At 36.3% G+C, this 17,220-nt stretch overlaps 1 protein-coding gene across 1 annotated transcript; it reads right to left on the bottom strand.

Moving 5' to 3' along the window:
* Positions 1-4,426: 4,426 nt before the first annotated feature.
* LOC124366668 (sentrin-specific protease 2-like) lies at positions 4,427-4,891 on the bottom strand. Its single transcript, XM_046823270.1, has one exon. It carries the CDS (start codon positions 4,889-4,891, stop codon positions 4,427-4,429), a length of 465 nt encoding a protein of 154 aa, XP_046679226.1.
* Between the last annotated feature and the right edge of the window lie 12,329 nt (positions 4,892-17,220).

Consider the following 17,220-nt stretch of genomic DNA (forward strand, 5'->3'; position numbering starts at 1 on the left):
GTGGCTAAATTCAATTTATTTATTTTCTCTATAGTAAAAACGAAATTTTCTAACATGATTAAACAGGAAAATACTACATCCTTATTTTTAATATGGAAAACGACCCGTTCCGTAGAGAAGGACTATCTATACAACAGGGAAAGTGAAAATAATGATTAAAATTAATGATTCATTGCCAGTTTGATTATATATTCAAAAGTAATATAACTAGAAAAAAACTTCTTCATAGAAAATAATAAAGTTATGTTAACTCTTTGGTTCATTGCAAGAATTAATTTAAATTATGTAGTCCTAAATAAAAACCATTCTATAATTTAATTAAAGTACCGTGGTTATTAATAGAATGAACTTAGTTGATGTTCTGTCACTTATATTTGCATTACTAAAGTTTATTTTTAATATAAATATGTTAAAAATTACCAGAAAGTAATATGTTTACAGGATATATATTTAGACTTTATATGGTTGAAATATTTGTAAACTTGAGTATTCTGTAATCTCTTTATAATTTATATCTTGGCATTTCCGATTGCAAAGTAAAAAAGTGTTACAACTTAAAAATAATCACATCTGAATTTTAAAACCATATATTTTATTATTACTAATGCGATGTTATTGTTTCGGGGCAAGCGAAAATATTTTCGCAACTTGCCAGATAGCCAGTCGAGCTGGGTTAGAAAATTTCCAGGGTTCGAGAATTTAAAATAACTATTATTTATTGTTAGGAGTCGAATCAGAGGGCCCTGCGGAAGGAATTGATACTTCCAAAATAACGTTGGGCTTAGGCCTACTTCATCACGTCAACTCCAATAAAATTTTGAAGACGTAAAAAATAATCTTGCTCAGAAAAATAAAAATTTCTTGTTCTAGAAAGTTATTGTTCAAGCGAGTTTCGATTTTCGAAAACAACTGTATTGTTTATTAATACGTCGGTCAGTGAGGAATTACAAGTAAGCTGAGTAGTCTCCACTGATAACTTGGTCGGGGAGTCGTATACAGTAATTATTGTAAGAGCCGGGGTTGGAATAATTAATCGGTTAAATAATGATGGTTAGTAGAAGCAAAATACAAAATCAAAGCAAAGTATGAATAGCAAATGGCAAACAAAAGCAATATTCAAATAACACCAATAGCAAATATACAATCTTATAAATTAAAAATTAGCCATGCACCAATATCACAGTGCAACTACTATATACATAAAGCAAGCACTAACCATTAACAAAAAATATTTCTACGGGATGCAAAAGCTAGATGCATTTATAATATAAAAATATACTAAGCTTGTATTTATTCTGTAGGCCAAGTGTTATAGCTCCAAAATAAAATATCAAGTTTACTTTCTCAGGATATAATTTTGGAAAATAAAAAAAAAACAAAATAATCACTTATAAACACACCATGCAGAATTACCCTACCATATGCAAGCTAAGATAAAGGTAAATGATTTAAAACCATGCAATAAGGCTACTAAGCTAAATTTACTATAAATATTAGGGCTCTATGAATATCAAAGAAAAATTGAACACTCACCCTATCTGCACAGTTCACCAGAAAAATAAACTAAAATATCGTTAAATAAATATTTTGATGGAGGTTATCGGGGTGAGGGTGTCAGGACGTTCGCAAAAATAAAAAGAAAGGGTTGCGAGTCCCGAAATAGATAAAGGAGAAAAATAAAGATAATCACTTACAAAAATATAAATAATTAATAAAATGAAAATTAGATTGAACTTCAATAAGAAAGAAAAATATTTCCGAGTAGATTAGAGATTCGCCAAGAAATGTGATAATAATCAGACAACAGAATGATGGTCGAGAAAACTTTATACCTAATATAAAAATTTACATCCGATTGAACATAAGATTTAGTTTATGAGGACGGGGTTCGGTGGGAAGAAAGTATTTATAAAAGGAAGTCGTGGGTATAGGATGCCAGTACTATCGCCGGAAAGAAAGCAGTGGTAAGGCGAGTCCCGACTGTTATAATTTTTTCCGGGTAGGAGATAATTGGTAGGAAAGTTCGTAAAGGAAACTCGGGATGAGGTGTCAGATCGATCGCCAGGAAAAGAAATGCGAGATCTGAAAAATTTAGAAAGGAAAATTTTAACACAGTAATTAAAATTTAGTCGAAATGACAAAAAAATAATCTGAGTAATTGGAATTCAAAATATAAGTTAAATTGAAGAAAAGAATAACTTTAGTAATTCTAGTTGAAAAAGTAATTAAAGTTTGAGTAAATTTAGAAAGTCAAATATATTCTATTTAAATTTATTGATACCTTTAAATATCAAATAAATTATTAAGAGTATATTTAAAATCAAACAATTATCTTATCAAAATAAATCTATAACCATCAAACATTAATAATATATTTCAGATCGATTAATTTTCATAAATGATAAATAAAATATTAAATTCTGTTTCACATAAAAATTTGGAAGAATTGTTGATGGCGGAGATAAAACACTTTAGTAAGGAACAGGGTCGTTGTTCCTTACCTGGTGCTGGATATCGGCGGCGGGCGTCGAGTCGCGATGTAGGTCGTTCAGCGAGCGGGGTCGGGGGAAGGGGTCGAAGTAGTGGTGAGCAGCGGTCGTCGGCGGTGTCGCGGTCACTGGCTGTCTCTCTGTGTCTTCAATCGGCCGTCATTATATAGGTTCGCGCGATCGCGGGGGTGGGGGAAGCCTTCTCCTCTCGCCGTGATCGGAGGGGAAGCAGCGATATCCGTGCGGGCACGGACCTGCCAGATAGCGTCTGACTCATCGTCAGTAAAATAATTATTTCGCTCCTTTTGATGATCATTATAAAAACTCAAGTCGTTATTCGTAATATTAAAAAAATTGTCTGTTCTAATTTTTACAATGTAACTAATGAATAAATTAAAATTTAAATTTAATTTTGTATGTTAAAAAAATAACATGTTACACCCCATCTGTACTTCGGGAAACAAAAAAGATGAAAAAAATGTTAAACGTGGTATTTGTATATAGATAAACAAAAAAGGTTACCGTAGTTTAATCTCCTCTTGTACTCGTTTTGAAAGTTTCTGAAATGAAATTAAACAAAAGTAATACTCTTTTCGCACAACATAAAATGTTTTAATCAACAAATAAAATAAAATGATAACATATTCTGGTAAGAAAATATAACTAAAAACAAATTGCAATCTGCATAAGCAAAAAAAAAATATGTAACAAAACTAAAATTTACACTAAAATATATTACGGACACAGTCTTTCACAATACATATAATTATTATAAAACAAAATCAAATATCGCTTCACTAATAAAAAAATAAACAAAACCGATCTCGAAAATTTAAATCTCTAAGGGAAGGATATTAGACACGCCGGGTATAGGGGAGTGGCAGTCTTACAAGGAATAATTTGGGATAGAAAGGTGATTTGTTGTAGGAATACTAGTAATTCTTGGCGCAAAAAATTTCGCTTTCATGTTTTTCGCGAGCTTAACATCCGCAGAAATCGCTTTGGAATTTTTTATCCTAGCGCCCCCTGGAAATATAATAGTCTTCTTCCGTTCTCTCTTCCGCTTCAGGCGTGGACGAGGTTCGGGACCGTGTGATGCATCGTTCGAGGGTGTCGAGGGGTTTTGGACAGGAAGTAGTAGGAGGGAGGTTTGACGTGGAAGTGGTGGGAGTAGGGTTTGAAGAGGATGGGGTTGGATCAATTCCAGAGGTCGCTGAGTGGCCGGATACTTGCGAGCTCGACTGGTTCTCTCCTAGTTGGTCCTGAAGCCAGACCTCGTCCGCGATGAGGGATAGGCACGGGGAGGGGCAAGATGAACATTCGATCGGGTCGTTGGGAGCTGGGTTCGGGATTTTGTCGGGATAGGAGGTCGGAGATTTCGCAATTGGATCAATATTCGATAGAGTTTCGGTCGGTGTGTTGGTAGTCGTTACAGGAGAGTCGGGAACGAGATGAGGAGGATCAGCGGACGAGGCACGGAGTTCCTGTTGTAGCTCCTCCCACAAGACGTCTAACCAGTTCTCGTCGTCGAAAATTAGTAGGCTGAGGTTTCCGGTCGTCGACGGAGATACCGGATGTCGTGTTGGGCGGGGACTTCCTCGGTGTACTCGTCGCAAGCCTCGTTGAGTTCTGCCATAAAGGCGTCATACTCCAGCTCCAACCTGGAGGGCACTTCCGTACTGGGACGACGTGTGTCGTCTTCCACGCCGCACTCCAGGAGATTCCAAGCTTCGGCGTTGAGGAAATTAGGATCGAGGAGTTCCTGACATTCGGCGAGGTGTCCGTCGAATGCACCCAACCGGCTCGTTCTCAACGCTTCCTCCATGTGGACTCGCCACACCAGTGTGTTGAGTTGTCTTGGTTCAATTGTTTGCCCTCGGGAGAGTCGCTCCGCAAACCACGTGAGAAACACCCCGCAGTCCACGTTGTTTTGCTGCCTAGGGCAAGTGCGAGACGTGTCGTGAAGAAGCCATGCTTGTGGGGGACCACCCTAAATCGTGGGATTGGGCGGCGTATCTCCCTAGGTCGTGGAGTACTCTTTCCATCGCGGGTATGTGAGTGCCACCCAACGAATCGAACGTTGATATCCGTTTGACGTGGGGGTGGACGGCTATAAGGACCCAATGTCCGATACCGGTCGGAATGTGTAGGGGAATTAATATTAGTTCGGTGTCGAACGGGTTGACTTTCTTAAACCTCCTAGCTGCCCTAATAAAAAGACCATCCTCGAGGTCCTTCATATAGAAAGTATCTAGGGCTAGGACGGTCAAGAACCCATGCACGCCCACTTGGTTTCGTCTCTCTATGAGGCGGAGATACCCCTCGATGACAGTGTCATTGAGCCTTCCACCGGGCTTCAGACACTCCATCAGAACTTCTGCCACCAGAATAGTGGGTCTCATCTTCAAATCTGTTAAAAAAAAGCATCGTGCAGCCAAGCAGTCATGCAGGAAAATAGGTTAGTGGGAGGGAAACTGTGGGCACACTACGGGGCAACACAAGGATCTAGTGTGCCTCCAAGGAAGAGTATGTCTTCAGATCCTTCGCATGGGCTCGGCCTACGTTCTTTCCATGGAGATCTCGAAGTTCGAATATATTCCATCCTATCTTTCTATGTAAGATGAATGGTCCTTCAAACTTTGGTGCCAATTTTCCTGCGATATTCTCAGCCGCTGAGGAAAGTGTATGGCTGCGCCTCAAAACTTGTTGGCCTATTACAAAACTGTTATCTCTTCTTCTGAGGTTATAGTAATGAGCTTGGCGAGTGTGTGCTTTTTCCATATTTAGCTTACATTTTTCCCTTAATTTTAACATGAAGTTCATTCGTGATTCATGTATATCGATTTCGCTAGGTTTTAACAGCACCTTGAGTGGCATTCTCTAATACTTGGCCGTAGATACAGTTTGGAGTTTTAAGTTCTCTGCCAAAATTGAGCATGGCCGGAGTAAATTTTGTTGATTCGCTACAACATGTATTTAACGCAAATCTAAATTCATTTAAATGTTGATCCCAACTACGATGATCATTTCGCACGAACTGAGAAATCATAGTTTTTAATACGCGGTTCGTTCGCTCTGTTGGATTACTCTGCGGACTATAAGGTGCGGTTGTTTTGTGAATTATTCCCCAATCACTTGTAAGTTTTTGGAAGATTTTCGAGAGGTACTGCGTTCCGTTATCTGTCAGTACTACTTCTGGAGCACCATATCGCATCAATATAAGGTCTTCGAACTTTTCTGCCACCTTCTTAGCAGTTGCTGATGGTAATGCCACAATTTCTACCCATTTGGTAAAGGTATCTTGGAACACCAGGATAAATCTGTTTCCTTTACGAGATCGAGGTAAAGGGTCCCATCAGATCGCTGGTTACTGTGAACCAAGGTCCTTGGGGGCGTCTGAAATGCATTTTCCCCACCGGTTTACATTGTTCCACCTTGTATCTCTGGCAAGTGTCGCAATTTTTTACGTATTTTCGAATATCGTTTCTCCATCCAGGCCAAAAGTATCTGGCACTGATTTTCTGGATCGTTTTGTTTACACCTAAATGGCCAGCTGTTGCGCTGTCATGATTTTCTTTCAGTACATCGGATTTTAGAGAATCTGGTACGCAAAGTTTCCAATTGGTTTTTGGGTCGGTACTTGATTTATCGATTTTTCGGTATAGTTTATTTCCTCGAATGGTGTAATCTGCATATTTATTCGGACTTGCAGATACCTTCCGAAGCATTTTCGAGTGCCAATCGGGCATAAGTTCGCCTGAAGCTGTTTCTAGCCTTGGTTCCTTGGTTTTGAGCGATAGTTGCCTCCGAGAGTTATTCGAACTGTCGTTGGCGGTGCTACAACCAACGGTTGAACCGACTACAGGATCACAGCTTGACGTGTCGATCGGATACCGGGAGAGTGCGTCTGCTACTCGGTTCAGGACTCCCTTGCGGTATTGGACTTCGAAGTCATGTTGCTGTAGTTCCAGCATCCAGCGAGCAAGTCTTCCAGATGGTTTCTCCAAACTCATCAACCACTTTAAAGCTTGATGGTCAGTTATCGCAATAAACTTGTACCCTTCGAGGTACGGACGAAATTTTTGAACGGCCCATACCAGAGCTAGGCATTCTTTCTCGGTTACGGAAAATTTCTTTTCATTCTCGTGTAAAAGTCGACTCGCATATGCAATAACCTTCTCCCGCTTGCCAATAGTTTGAGTAAGCGAAGCCCCTAAACCTTCATTGGAGGCATCCACGTGGACCACAAAAGTTTCCTTGAAGTCAGGGCAGGCTAAGACCGGTGCGGTAGAAAGTTTTGCTTTAAGGGAATTGAATGCTCGTTCTTGAGAATCCGTCCATTCCCATCTATTCCCCTTTCTTAAGAGTTTCGTCAATGGCTTAGATATGTTTGCAAAGTTTTCGATAAATCGTCTGTACCAAGACGCAAGTCCCAAGAAACTCCGTACTTGTTTTACAGTTTTAGGTGCTGGAAAATCTACAATTGATTTAACCTTTTCTGGATCCGTCTGGATTCCTTTCTCGTTTATTACGTGGCCAAGGTATTTCAACTCCTTTTTACAAAAGTTACATTTTTCCATATTTGGTAATAATCCTGCATTTCTAAGGCGTTCAAACACTTCTTTGAGAAGTTTCAAATGTTCTTCGAAAGTTCGGGATACCAGCACCAAATCGTCTAAATATGCAAAAGCGTAGGGCTCAAACTCAGGTCCTATCACTTGGTCTAGCAATCTCTGAAAGGTAGCCGGAGCAGAGTGTAAGCCAAATGGCATGACCTTGAATTGGAATAACCCTCTGCCGGGAACGGTGAAAGCCGTAATTGGTCTACTGTTAACTTCGAGAGGTACCTGCCAATAGCCATCCTTTAGGTCGATCGTGGATATATAGCAAGCATTTTCCTCAGTAGTTTGTCGAGTATCGCCCTTATTTGGGGAAGGGGATATGCATCCTTCTCACTGACCGCATTAACTCGCCTTAAGTCGATGCAACACCTTACTTTTCCATTCGATTTCTTAACCAGCACTAGTGGAGAGCTCCAAGGACTAGATGATGGTTCAATAATGCCAAACTCCAGCATCTTGTCAACTTCTTTGTCAATGATCGCCTGCATTGCCGGGTTGCGATAATAATACCTCTGTTTAATGGGTGTATCAGTTTTAAGGCGAATTTTATGTTCCACTAATGTCGTGCGACCAATAAAACCATCGAACAAATTCAACTGATAATCAAGGAATTCTTTCAGTTTTTTACTTTCTACTTCTGTTAGTGTCATAACGGCATCAGTATGAATAGTCTTTGAATTATCGCATCTAGTCACTGTTTCTGCAGTACTTTCATGAGGAGTGATATCGATCAGTTTTAAAGGCGTTATTACGTCCATACCCAAAATCATCGGCGTAGTTAAGCCTGGTAGAAACAGGGCGCGTACCTTAGTTGTAATATCGGCTATTTCGCAGTTAAATTCGAAGGCCTGAGATATCTGGCTATTTGTGCTATCGGCCATATTAACATTAACATTTACGTTCTTAGGCCTAACACCTAACTGTAATAGATGATGAGCTACTCTTTCCCCTATAATAGTCACCATTGATCCCGTATCAAGCAGTGCACAAAAGGTAGTTTCTTGAATCTTAATGGATACAAATGGTCTAGGATCGTTCGATTTAACTTCTGCACAGCTGCTTTTGTTAAATTCTTTTATTTGGTTGAGCCATTTGGGCCATTCGATTGAGGTGATTTGTTGCCCCAGAGTCCCGGGACACCTCTGACGCTCCGGGCTCCGGAAATGTTTCCCTGCCTGCAAGGACACTGGACGGTTCGGATTCCTACTTTCTTACAGTTAAAACAGCGAATGGTTTTAGGGAAAGGACACTGGTGATATTTATGCCCTTTAGTTTCGCAATTCCAACAAATAGGAATGGCAGTCGTTGTATCTGTAGTAAGATGCCTTGGCTGAGTAGTGTTAGTCGGGATAGTTGTAGAGGGCTCGAACCTTCGCTTATCGGGAAAAGATTTGGGTTTATCGTGATACAGTTCTGGCTTATCTATCATCTGTACTGGGTATGACTTAAAAACTCTACGTTTTGAGTCGTATGCCGTCTCAGGTACCATGGATTGAGCCGGATTTGGAGGAGGTCGATAACTATTCTTCTCTCGCAAATAACTTTCATATCCCTCGGCAAGATGAATTAGTTCACTAATCGAGTGAAAAACTCTCCCTTCTGATCGTTAATTTGTATTCAGGTCTCATGTTTGAATATAATCGGTTCAGTGTTTGGTTTACAGAGAAGCCACCACGTCGTCGAATTAGAGTCGTAAGGGCTACAATAAATTTTCGCATTGGCTCATTCTCGCCCTGAGTTCTTCGAGTTATTTCCTCGTCCAAGTTACGTCGGTAATCTGGAGGAAGATACTGCTCTTCGAAGCTGATTATAAAGTCGTCATAGTTTGTCCAAAATGACTTATTATTTCGGTACCAGAAAAGAGCGTTTCCCTTAAAAAGTTCCGGTAATGCCTTTAGTAGCCGATCGGGAGGTATTTCATAAGATTCGGCAAGTTCATTGAGACGCTCAATGAAAGAGACTGGGTCTCCATCCCCATCGAATCTCAAATTCCATTTCCGAACTTGATTGCAGATATGAGAGATATCCGGATGTCTAAGTTCAGATGTAGGCCTGCTTGCCATGTTAGCGCCACTGTCCAATCCAAAATTCGGGTCACAAGGCTCATCACCTGTGAGGGATCTTGCTGTCGGCATTCTCAACGGGTGAGGTGTTGTTATGTCTTGTGTGTTTGTTGGGGCTACGGCATTTACAGATTTTTCGTGCATTAAAAAGGGCTAATCGTTCCTGTACTAATCTAAAACTAGCTGTAGGAGGGAGGTTTAACATTTCTCGAATGCTAACTTCCTCATGTTGTATATGACCATCAACATGAGAGGCACTAATCAGTCCTAATGCTGAGGACACTACATTGGTCGCGAGGTTTTGTTCGTATGATAATAATTCTGTTCTTAGTGGAAGAGGTTCAGGAGGTGTATTTCCAGACCTAAGAAAAGTCACAAGTCGCTTTCGTAGTTCAGCCACATTACCATCCGGATTCAGATTAAATTTTCTCAACTCTTCCTGAAGGTCGTTCTTTTGTAATTTATAAATCCAGCCCACACGAGGATCATTCTCCGAAGGGGAAGGAAGCATAATTTGGGGATTGGGAATAGTTGTAGGAGGGATCGGTAGGCCCATTGTAGTAGCAGTAGTACTAGTAGTAGTGGTGGTGGTAATAGTAGCAGTAGTAGTGGTAGTAATCGGTGCGACTGATGTTACGACTGTAGGAGGACTCATTTTTGGCACTGTACCACCAGAAGAAGCCTGTGATGTCGTAATACGAGTTGAAAGTCGTAGTGGTTGTGGTTGTTTTTCGTTTGTTTGCGTCCCCTTGTCCATCATTTCCGTTTACATACATAAAGAATAATATTTGATAAGGGCGGAGAAAGAGGTTCAATAAGTACATCATTATTGTATGTTTCAAATTTTCTTAAACAAAAAGTTATTGTAAAACTTTAACAATTTTTTGTCGTAAATTGTAAAGTATATTCACAAAAAAGCGTAAAGTAAATCGTAAAGTTCGTAAATTAACGTATATTACAGTCCCAGTTGTTCGGGGCGCCACTTTGCGATGTTATTTTCGGGGCAAGCGAAAATATTCGCAACTTGCCAGATAGCCAGTCGAGCTGGGCTTAGAAAATTTCCAGGGTTCGAGAATTTCAAATAACTATTATTTATTGTTAGGAGTCGAATCAGAGGGCCCTGCGGAAGGAATTGATACTTCCAAAATAACGTTGGGCTTAGGCCTACTTCATCACGTCCAACTCCAATAAAATTTTGAAGACGTAAAAAATAAAAAAAATAATCTTGCTCAGAAAAATAAAAATTTCTTGTTCTAGGAAAGTTATTGTTCAAGCGAGTTCGATTTTCGAAAACAACTGTATTGTTTATTAATACGTCGGTCAGTGAGGAATTACAAGTAAGCTGAGTAGTCTCCACTGATAACTTGGTCGGGGAGTCGTATACAGTAATTATTGAGCCCGGGGTTGGAATAATTAATCGGTTAAATAATGATGGTTAGTAGAAGCAAAATACAAAATCAAAGCAAAGTATGAATAGCAATGGCAAACAAAAGCAATATTCAAATAACACCAATAGCAAATATACAATCTTATAAATTAAAAATTAGCCATGCACCAATATCACAGTGCAACTACTATATACATAAAGCAAGCACTAGCCATTAACAAAAAATATTTCTACGGGATGCAAAAGCTAGATGCATTTATAATATAAAAATATACTAAGCTGTATTTATTCTGTAGGCAAGTGTATAGCTCCAAAATAAAATATCAAGTTTACTTTCTCAGGCATATAATTTTGGAAAATAAAAACAAAAAGTAATCACTTATAACACACCATGCAGAATTACCCTACCATGTGCAAGCTAAGATAAAGGTAAATGATTTAAACCATGCAATAAGGCTACTAAGCTAAATTACTATAAATATTAGGGCTCTATGAATATCAAAGAAAAATTGAACACTCACCCTATCTGCACAGTTCACCAGAAAAATAAACTAAAATATCGTTAAATAAATATTTTGATGGAGGTTATCGGGGTGAGGGTGTCAGGACGTTCGCAAAAATAAAAAGAAAGGGTTGCGAGTCCCGAAATAGATAAAGGAGAAAAATAAAGATAATCACTTACAAAATATAAATAATTAATAAAATGAAAATTAGATTGAACTTCAATAAGAAAGAAAAATATTTCCGCGTAGATTAGAGATTCGCCAAGAAATGTGATAATAATCAGACAATAGAATGATGGTCGAGAAAACTTTATACCTAATATAAAAATTTACATCGATTGAACATAAGATTTAGTTTATGAGGACGGGGTCGGTGGGAAGAAAGTATTTATAAAAGGAAGTCGTGGGTATAGGATGCCAGTACTATCGCCGGAAAGAAAGCAGTGGTAAGGCGAGTCCCGACTGTTATAATTTTTTCCGGGTAGGAGATAATTGGTAGGAAAGTTCGTAAAGGAAACTCGGGATGAGGTGTCAGATCGATCGCCAGGAAAAGAAATGCGAGATCTGAAAAATTTAGAAAGGAAAATTTTAACACAGTAATTAAAATTTAGTCGAAATGACAAAAAAAATAATCTGAGTAATTGGAATTCAAAATATAAGTTAAATTGAAGAAAAGAATAACTTTAGTAATTCTAGTTGAAAAAGTAATTAAAGTTTGAGTAAATTTAGAAAGTCAAATATATTCTATTTAAATTTATTGATACCTTTAAATATCAAATAAATTATTAAGAGTATATTTAAAATCAAACAATTATCTTATCAAAATAAATCTATAACCATCAAACATTAATAATATATTTCAGATCGATTAATTTTTATAAATGATAAATAAAATATTAAATTCTGTTTCACATAAAAATTTGGAAGAATTGTTGATGGCGGAGATAAAACACTTTAGTAAGGAACAGGGTCGTTGTTCCTTACCTGGTGCTGGATATCGGCGGCGGGCGTCGAGTCGCGATGTAGTCGTTCAGCGAGCGGGGTCGGGGAAGGGGTCGAAGTAGTGGTGAGCAGCGGTCGTCGGCGGTGTCGCGGTCACTGGCTGTCTCTCTGTGTCTTCAATCGGCCGTCATTATATAGGTTCGCGCGATCGCGGGGGTGGGGGGGAAGCCTTCTCCTCTCGCCGTGATCGGAGGGGAAGCGGCGATATCCGTGCGGGCACGGACCTGCCAGATAGCGTCTGACTCATCGTCAGTAAAATAATCATTTCGCTCCTTTTCATGATAATTCTAAAACTCAAGTCGTTATTCGTAATATTAAAAAAAATTGTCTGTTCTAATTTTTTCAATTTTACTAATGAATATTTTTAATTTAAATTTAATTTTGTATGCTAAAAAAATAACATGTTACACTAAGTTTATAAAATAACGCAATTTTAGTGGTCATGACTTATGAAATCTGGAGAAGTTGTGTTGACAGGTAAATTGATAGCCTCACATCTAGTTATAGTAATTGTTTCATTTGGTTTCTTTAAATACAACATTAAAATAATTTTATATTAGTTTTAAATTTAAATTTACTACAGTACACCAATTTCAGCACATAATTTGATTATATTTAGTTTAATTTAGGAAAATGTACTTTATGCGCAAGATATATGAGATGTCGTGTCCATATGAATTGAGGAATCACTCCATTACTGTTATCAACACGTTGGGCATGAATATATTGCACAAGAATATTTATTTATCTTATTGTATACAAGTTTATTTTAGAAATTTCAAATTTATTGCTCATTTCATTCTTAATATTTCCTCTGAACAAATATATGTTTCCAGATATACAGGCAAAGGAGTAGATAAGTCTTTTTCCTTCTCTAGGCTGACAAAAAAGAGAAATTCAGTAACTTTCCTGAGTGATAGGCTTCAATAACGCTTTGCTAAATTTTATCCTTTGACATAGACGCTATTCTTTTCTATGTACAAATAAATGTTTTACTCAAAATGTAACGTTTACAGACTATATAAAATCTTTCGCAAGATATCTTCCCACATAATACATATTTACATATTTTTATTCTGGTATTTATTGCAGTAGTTTTCTATTATAAATTTGCTCTATTATTGTTCAAATTTATAAATACAAATTTCACAAGTTGGATTCTGTTACGTATGTATTGTATTTTTTTTTCAAATTTTATCTTTGGTGAAGCTTATTACTCTAGAGGCTGGAAAATTGTACTTATCTCTTCTTCACTGCCTGACAGTCTGCAAGATATATCAAAAACAAATTTCAGTCTGTCAGTAAGATATATAGTGTTCTTTATATAGTGTTCTCCAGTAGTCACGATTTTCTGTATAGTGTATTGTGATTAAGATTAGTGTGCGCTATATGAATACTTACATTTTATCTTATGATATATTGGAATATTGTTAAAACTAACAAAAATTACGAATTAAATCCACCACGAATCAAAAGAAGCTAAACGAGACACAAAAATGTGATTCGAAAGATAAAATTTATCACTTTACTTAACTCAGAGATAATGAAAGTTCAACAACCGCTGGGTGACCAGCGGAAGGCCACCTGTGTTATCTATCCATAAAACATGAGCCAGACCGTGGCCTAGGTAAACGGTTCATTAATCGATTCTAATTCAGCTTTACCGCAGTCACTTTGTGGTTGACCCAGCCTTGGTGTCTACATTTCAATAAAACTTCGTAAATATTATGTGAAGGTAAAATAATTTACTCATCAAAAGTATACTTTTTAGTGCTGTATTGCACTGCATATATCATAACATAAAAAAGTTAAATAGTCAAATAAATAATTCAGCATAGCGATATACTTTCTTTAAGTACTTATTACATTAACGCATTTAAGTGTATTGTCCTCGGCAGACTCTCCTTGAAGCGGTAAATAACATATAAGTTAATGTCCCTTCTATAACATTTTGAATGTAAGTGATAAAGTAAAAGCTACTATAAAATTCTCTCAGGTGAGTTTAAAAACTAATTAAATTTTTAATGAAGAGAATTTTATCACTACTAATCGGATTTTACAATGTGGCTAAGCTTATTCCACAAAAACACATGCATAATCAAGTCTCTGTTAAGGCAAGCTAATGGACAGCTTGCAGCGTTAATGGATTGTTAAACATTGTCCCAGGTAAAATGCCCAGTCTACACTCCTACCTCATCTATTTTAGGAGGGATTACATTACGTCAGCTAATGTGCTTTAAAAAAAAAAAAAAAAAACTAATTCCCTGTACTTGATTTATAGTGATTTCCTTAATACTGAGAGTTATGTTTAACATATAGTATTACTTTTATATCGAGGACCTATTAATAATAAAGGATAATAATTTCATTTTTAATTAATAATTTATTTATAAATATTAAAAGGGTTTCACACCATTCTAATCTCATATACACTTGTAGATAGTATATGTTATTATGACACATTTAATTTTATTGATGGTATATATCATTAAGACTTGAAGAATGTACTTAGGTATTATAATCTAAGTCAAAAGGAACAAAAAATAAAGCTCGCAATTAAAAATATACATGAATTAAATGGTTAAATTGACAAATATGCATTAAAACAAATTAGTTTAAATGATATACTTTAATTGAGTTTAAAAACTTAGTCTTTAATTGAGAGGCGTAGAAATCACTAAGGGGATAATATTTAAACTGCGCAACGTTAGCTTACAATAAGTTACTTGACATTGAGTTATTAATAGACTATTGGCCTTGTGAGAGATGATAAATGTTGGTTTATAGCGAAATATGTTTATTTGTAATGTTAATGTTTGAACGACCGCAATAACAAATTAAACCTTTAATAATAACATATAATACTATTAATAATAAACATTAATAAATCAATAACTGAGTTTAATTTGAAATAGCTACTTAGAGAAAGATTTTATATTTTAATATTATATTTGGTTTTATATTCAAACATGTGTTAAAAATATAAAAATATACCAAAATAATTGAAATATAATCTAATTTAGTGTTGATTGACATGGATTTCCTTTTAGGTAGAATGTTTACACTTCTCACAAAAATTTAAAGATCCAGGTTCGTTTTCTGGCAGAGTAGTAAATATGTGTACTTCAATATTGGGTATAATTAATTGTAAGTTGTATATAAATATTAATTTAAACAATCTACGAACTGAATAAAACATTCCCAAATTTACTGTGTACGTGGGAATAGATTCTAAGAACGGAAGATTTTGACACACACAAGTTACGAGAGCAGCAATTATTATTAATTTAGTATATTTGGTAAATAACATGAGTTTTCATTCAAAGTTTTACCAGTATTTTGTAACGTTTCTTGACCATTTATTTACACATACAATGGTAAAGATGTTTCACTGTTTTGTATAAGAGATATCTGAGGTCAGTTACAGGGTACTGAAAAATTGTCACGGACTTTACTCTTCTTTACCATCTCAAGTTTCGAAAAACTCGATTGTAGAAAGGTGTAAATTTTAATGTTTATATGTATTTATACAGTTACCAAATAATAAATTGCATCTTCATTCGCCAGACATGTACGTATTTAAAAAAAATGTATATTAAAAAATGATTGTGTTGTCTAATATGTACGTGGAGGTCTAAATTTTAAACCAATAAAGTGTTAAAATAACAAAAGGAATATACTCATATGTAACAGAGATGGATTATGGAAGAAAGAAACTTCTTATATACACATTATATGCAAATGTATATAGCGGGTTGTGTTGTAAGACATAAAGAGAGTGCGTATGTTTAGTATAATTCGTCTCTTAAGACCAATTTTACCCGTAAAATGACTTTTAGCTGGTACATTCGTAAGGAAACCTTGTTAAACGGAAGTTAAATTTAAGGGAACTTATATCAGGTAATGTTTTACTACAACCTAGTTCTTCGTTTCCTTCTCCTTAGATTACTTATCACAACAGTATAGATAAAAATAAGTGTATCATCAGTAATTAGACTGTGACATCTAACTGTTATAGATAACTTGCAGACTGCATCTAGTTTGGAATTGTACATACAATAGATTGTTATTGTCGCATTTGGAATTTATGGAGGAGAGGAATGATAATTATGTCAATAAATCTTTCGTAATTGCTCCATATGAATGCATTCATACGTTGCAGCTGCCACATTGTGTTCTGGACCAATAAATGTAACACTGGATGTCTGGTGTACATGCAGTTCAGTAAAATATATTACATTTTAATAGTTACGTAAATTCTTTATCAGCATAAATTATAATACATTATATTATTTAATACAGAACGTGTTTTATGTACAGTACGTGATGTATTTGCCTCAATCGCGTAGTAGTAGTAAAAAACTGTGACACTTTGTGTGTATTTCAAAGTGTCTCTGGCATCTGACCAACGCCAGCGTGGTGGTTCATATGTTGTTAGTTGTTTCAGATTTGATACATTACCCTTGGAGATTGAACGCTTCTAGCTTGGAATTAAATTACAATATGCCTTTGAAGACAAATATGTGTGTGTGTGTGTGTGTGTGTGTGTGTGTGTTGGGGGTTTTAGATACTTGTTTACAATAGAAGATTTGTTTGTGACAAATGCTTAAGGAATCGGTTAGCTAGGGTACTACGGAAAGAATGTGCGGTATATGGATCGAGAAGATTTGAATTTCCATAATAAATACAGAGTATATCTAGTATTCTTGTAAGCAACTGGTAACCATTGTCAGGGAATAGAACGATGACAGTTCTAGAATTAAGGAAACTTAGACAATACAATACTTCGTTACGTAAAGGAGTGCTAAGGTTGCTAACATTGTTAATAAGCTTATGGTTTCTTGGAAATCTATTTGAAATTCAAGTAATTTGGTTTATTTATTATATTTCTACTCTAACGTCCTCAAAGAATATCGTATTTCCATCACCTTCCTTTCTGTACATTCTTATTTACCACCGAAAATCCTATAAGCTTTTCCAATATTATTTCATCGTAATTTGTTGCATTCCATATTCCCGCGGAAAAGGTTTAGGCTAGCTACTACAAATTAAGACCTAAGAAAGATATCTAGTAAGATTTCTATTCTGGGTAAAAATTTCTAAATTTTATTAAAAATAGAAGCCGTAATTCATAAAATAGTATCTAATCACATG

Source organism: Homalodisca vitripennis, chromosome 7 (assembly GCF_021130785.1).
Source record: "Homalodisca vitripennis isolate AUS2020 chromosome 7, UT_GWSS_2.1, whole genome shotgun sequence".
Taxonomy (NCBI): domain Eukaryota; kingdom Metazoa; phylum Arthropoda; class Insecta; order Hemiptera; family Cicadellidae; genus Homalodisca; species Homalodisca vitripennis.

Excerpts from the sequence above, each read along its gene's own strand:
- LOC124366668 (XM_046823270.1), bottom strand. The coding sequence starts at position 4,891 with ATGAGACCCACTATTCTGGTGGCAGAAGTTCTGATGGAGTGTCTGAAG.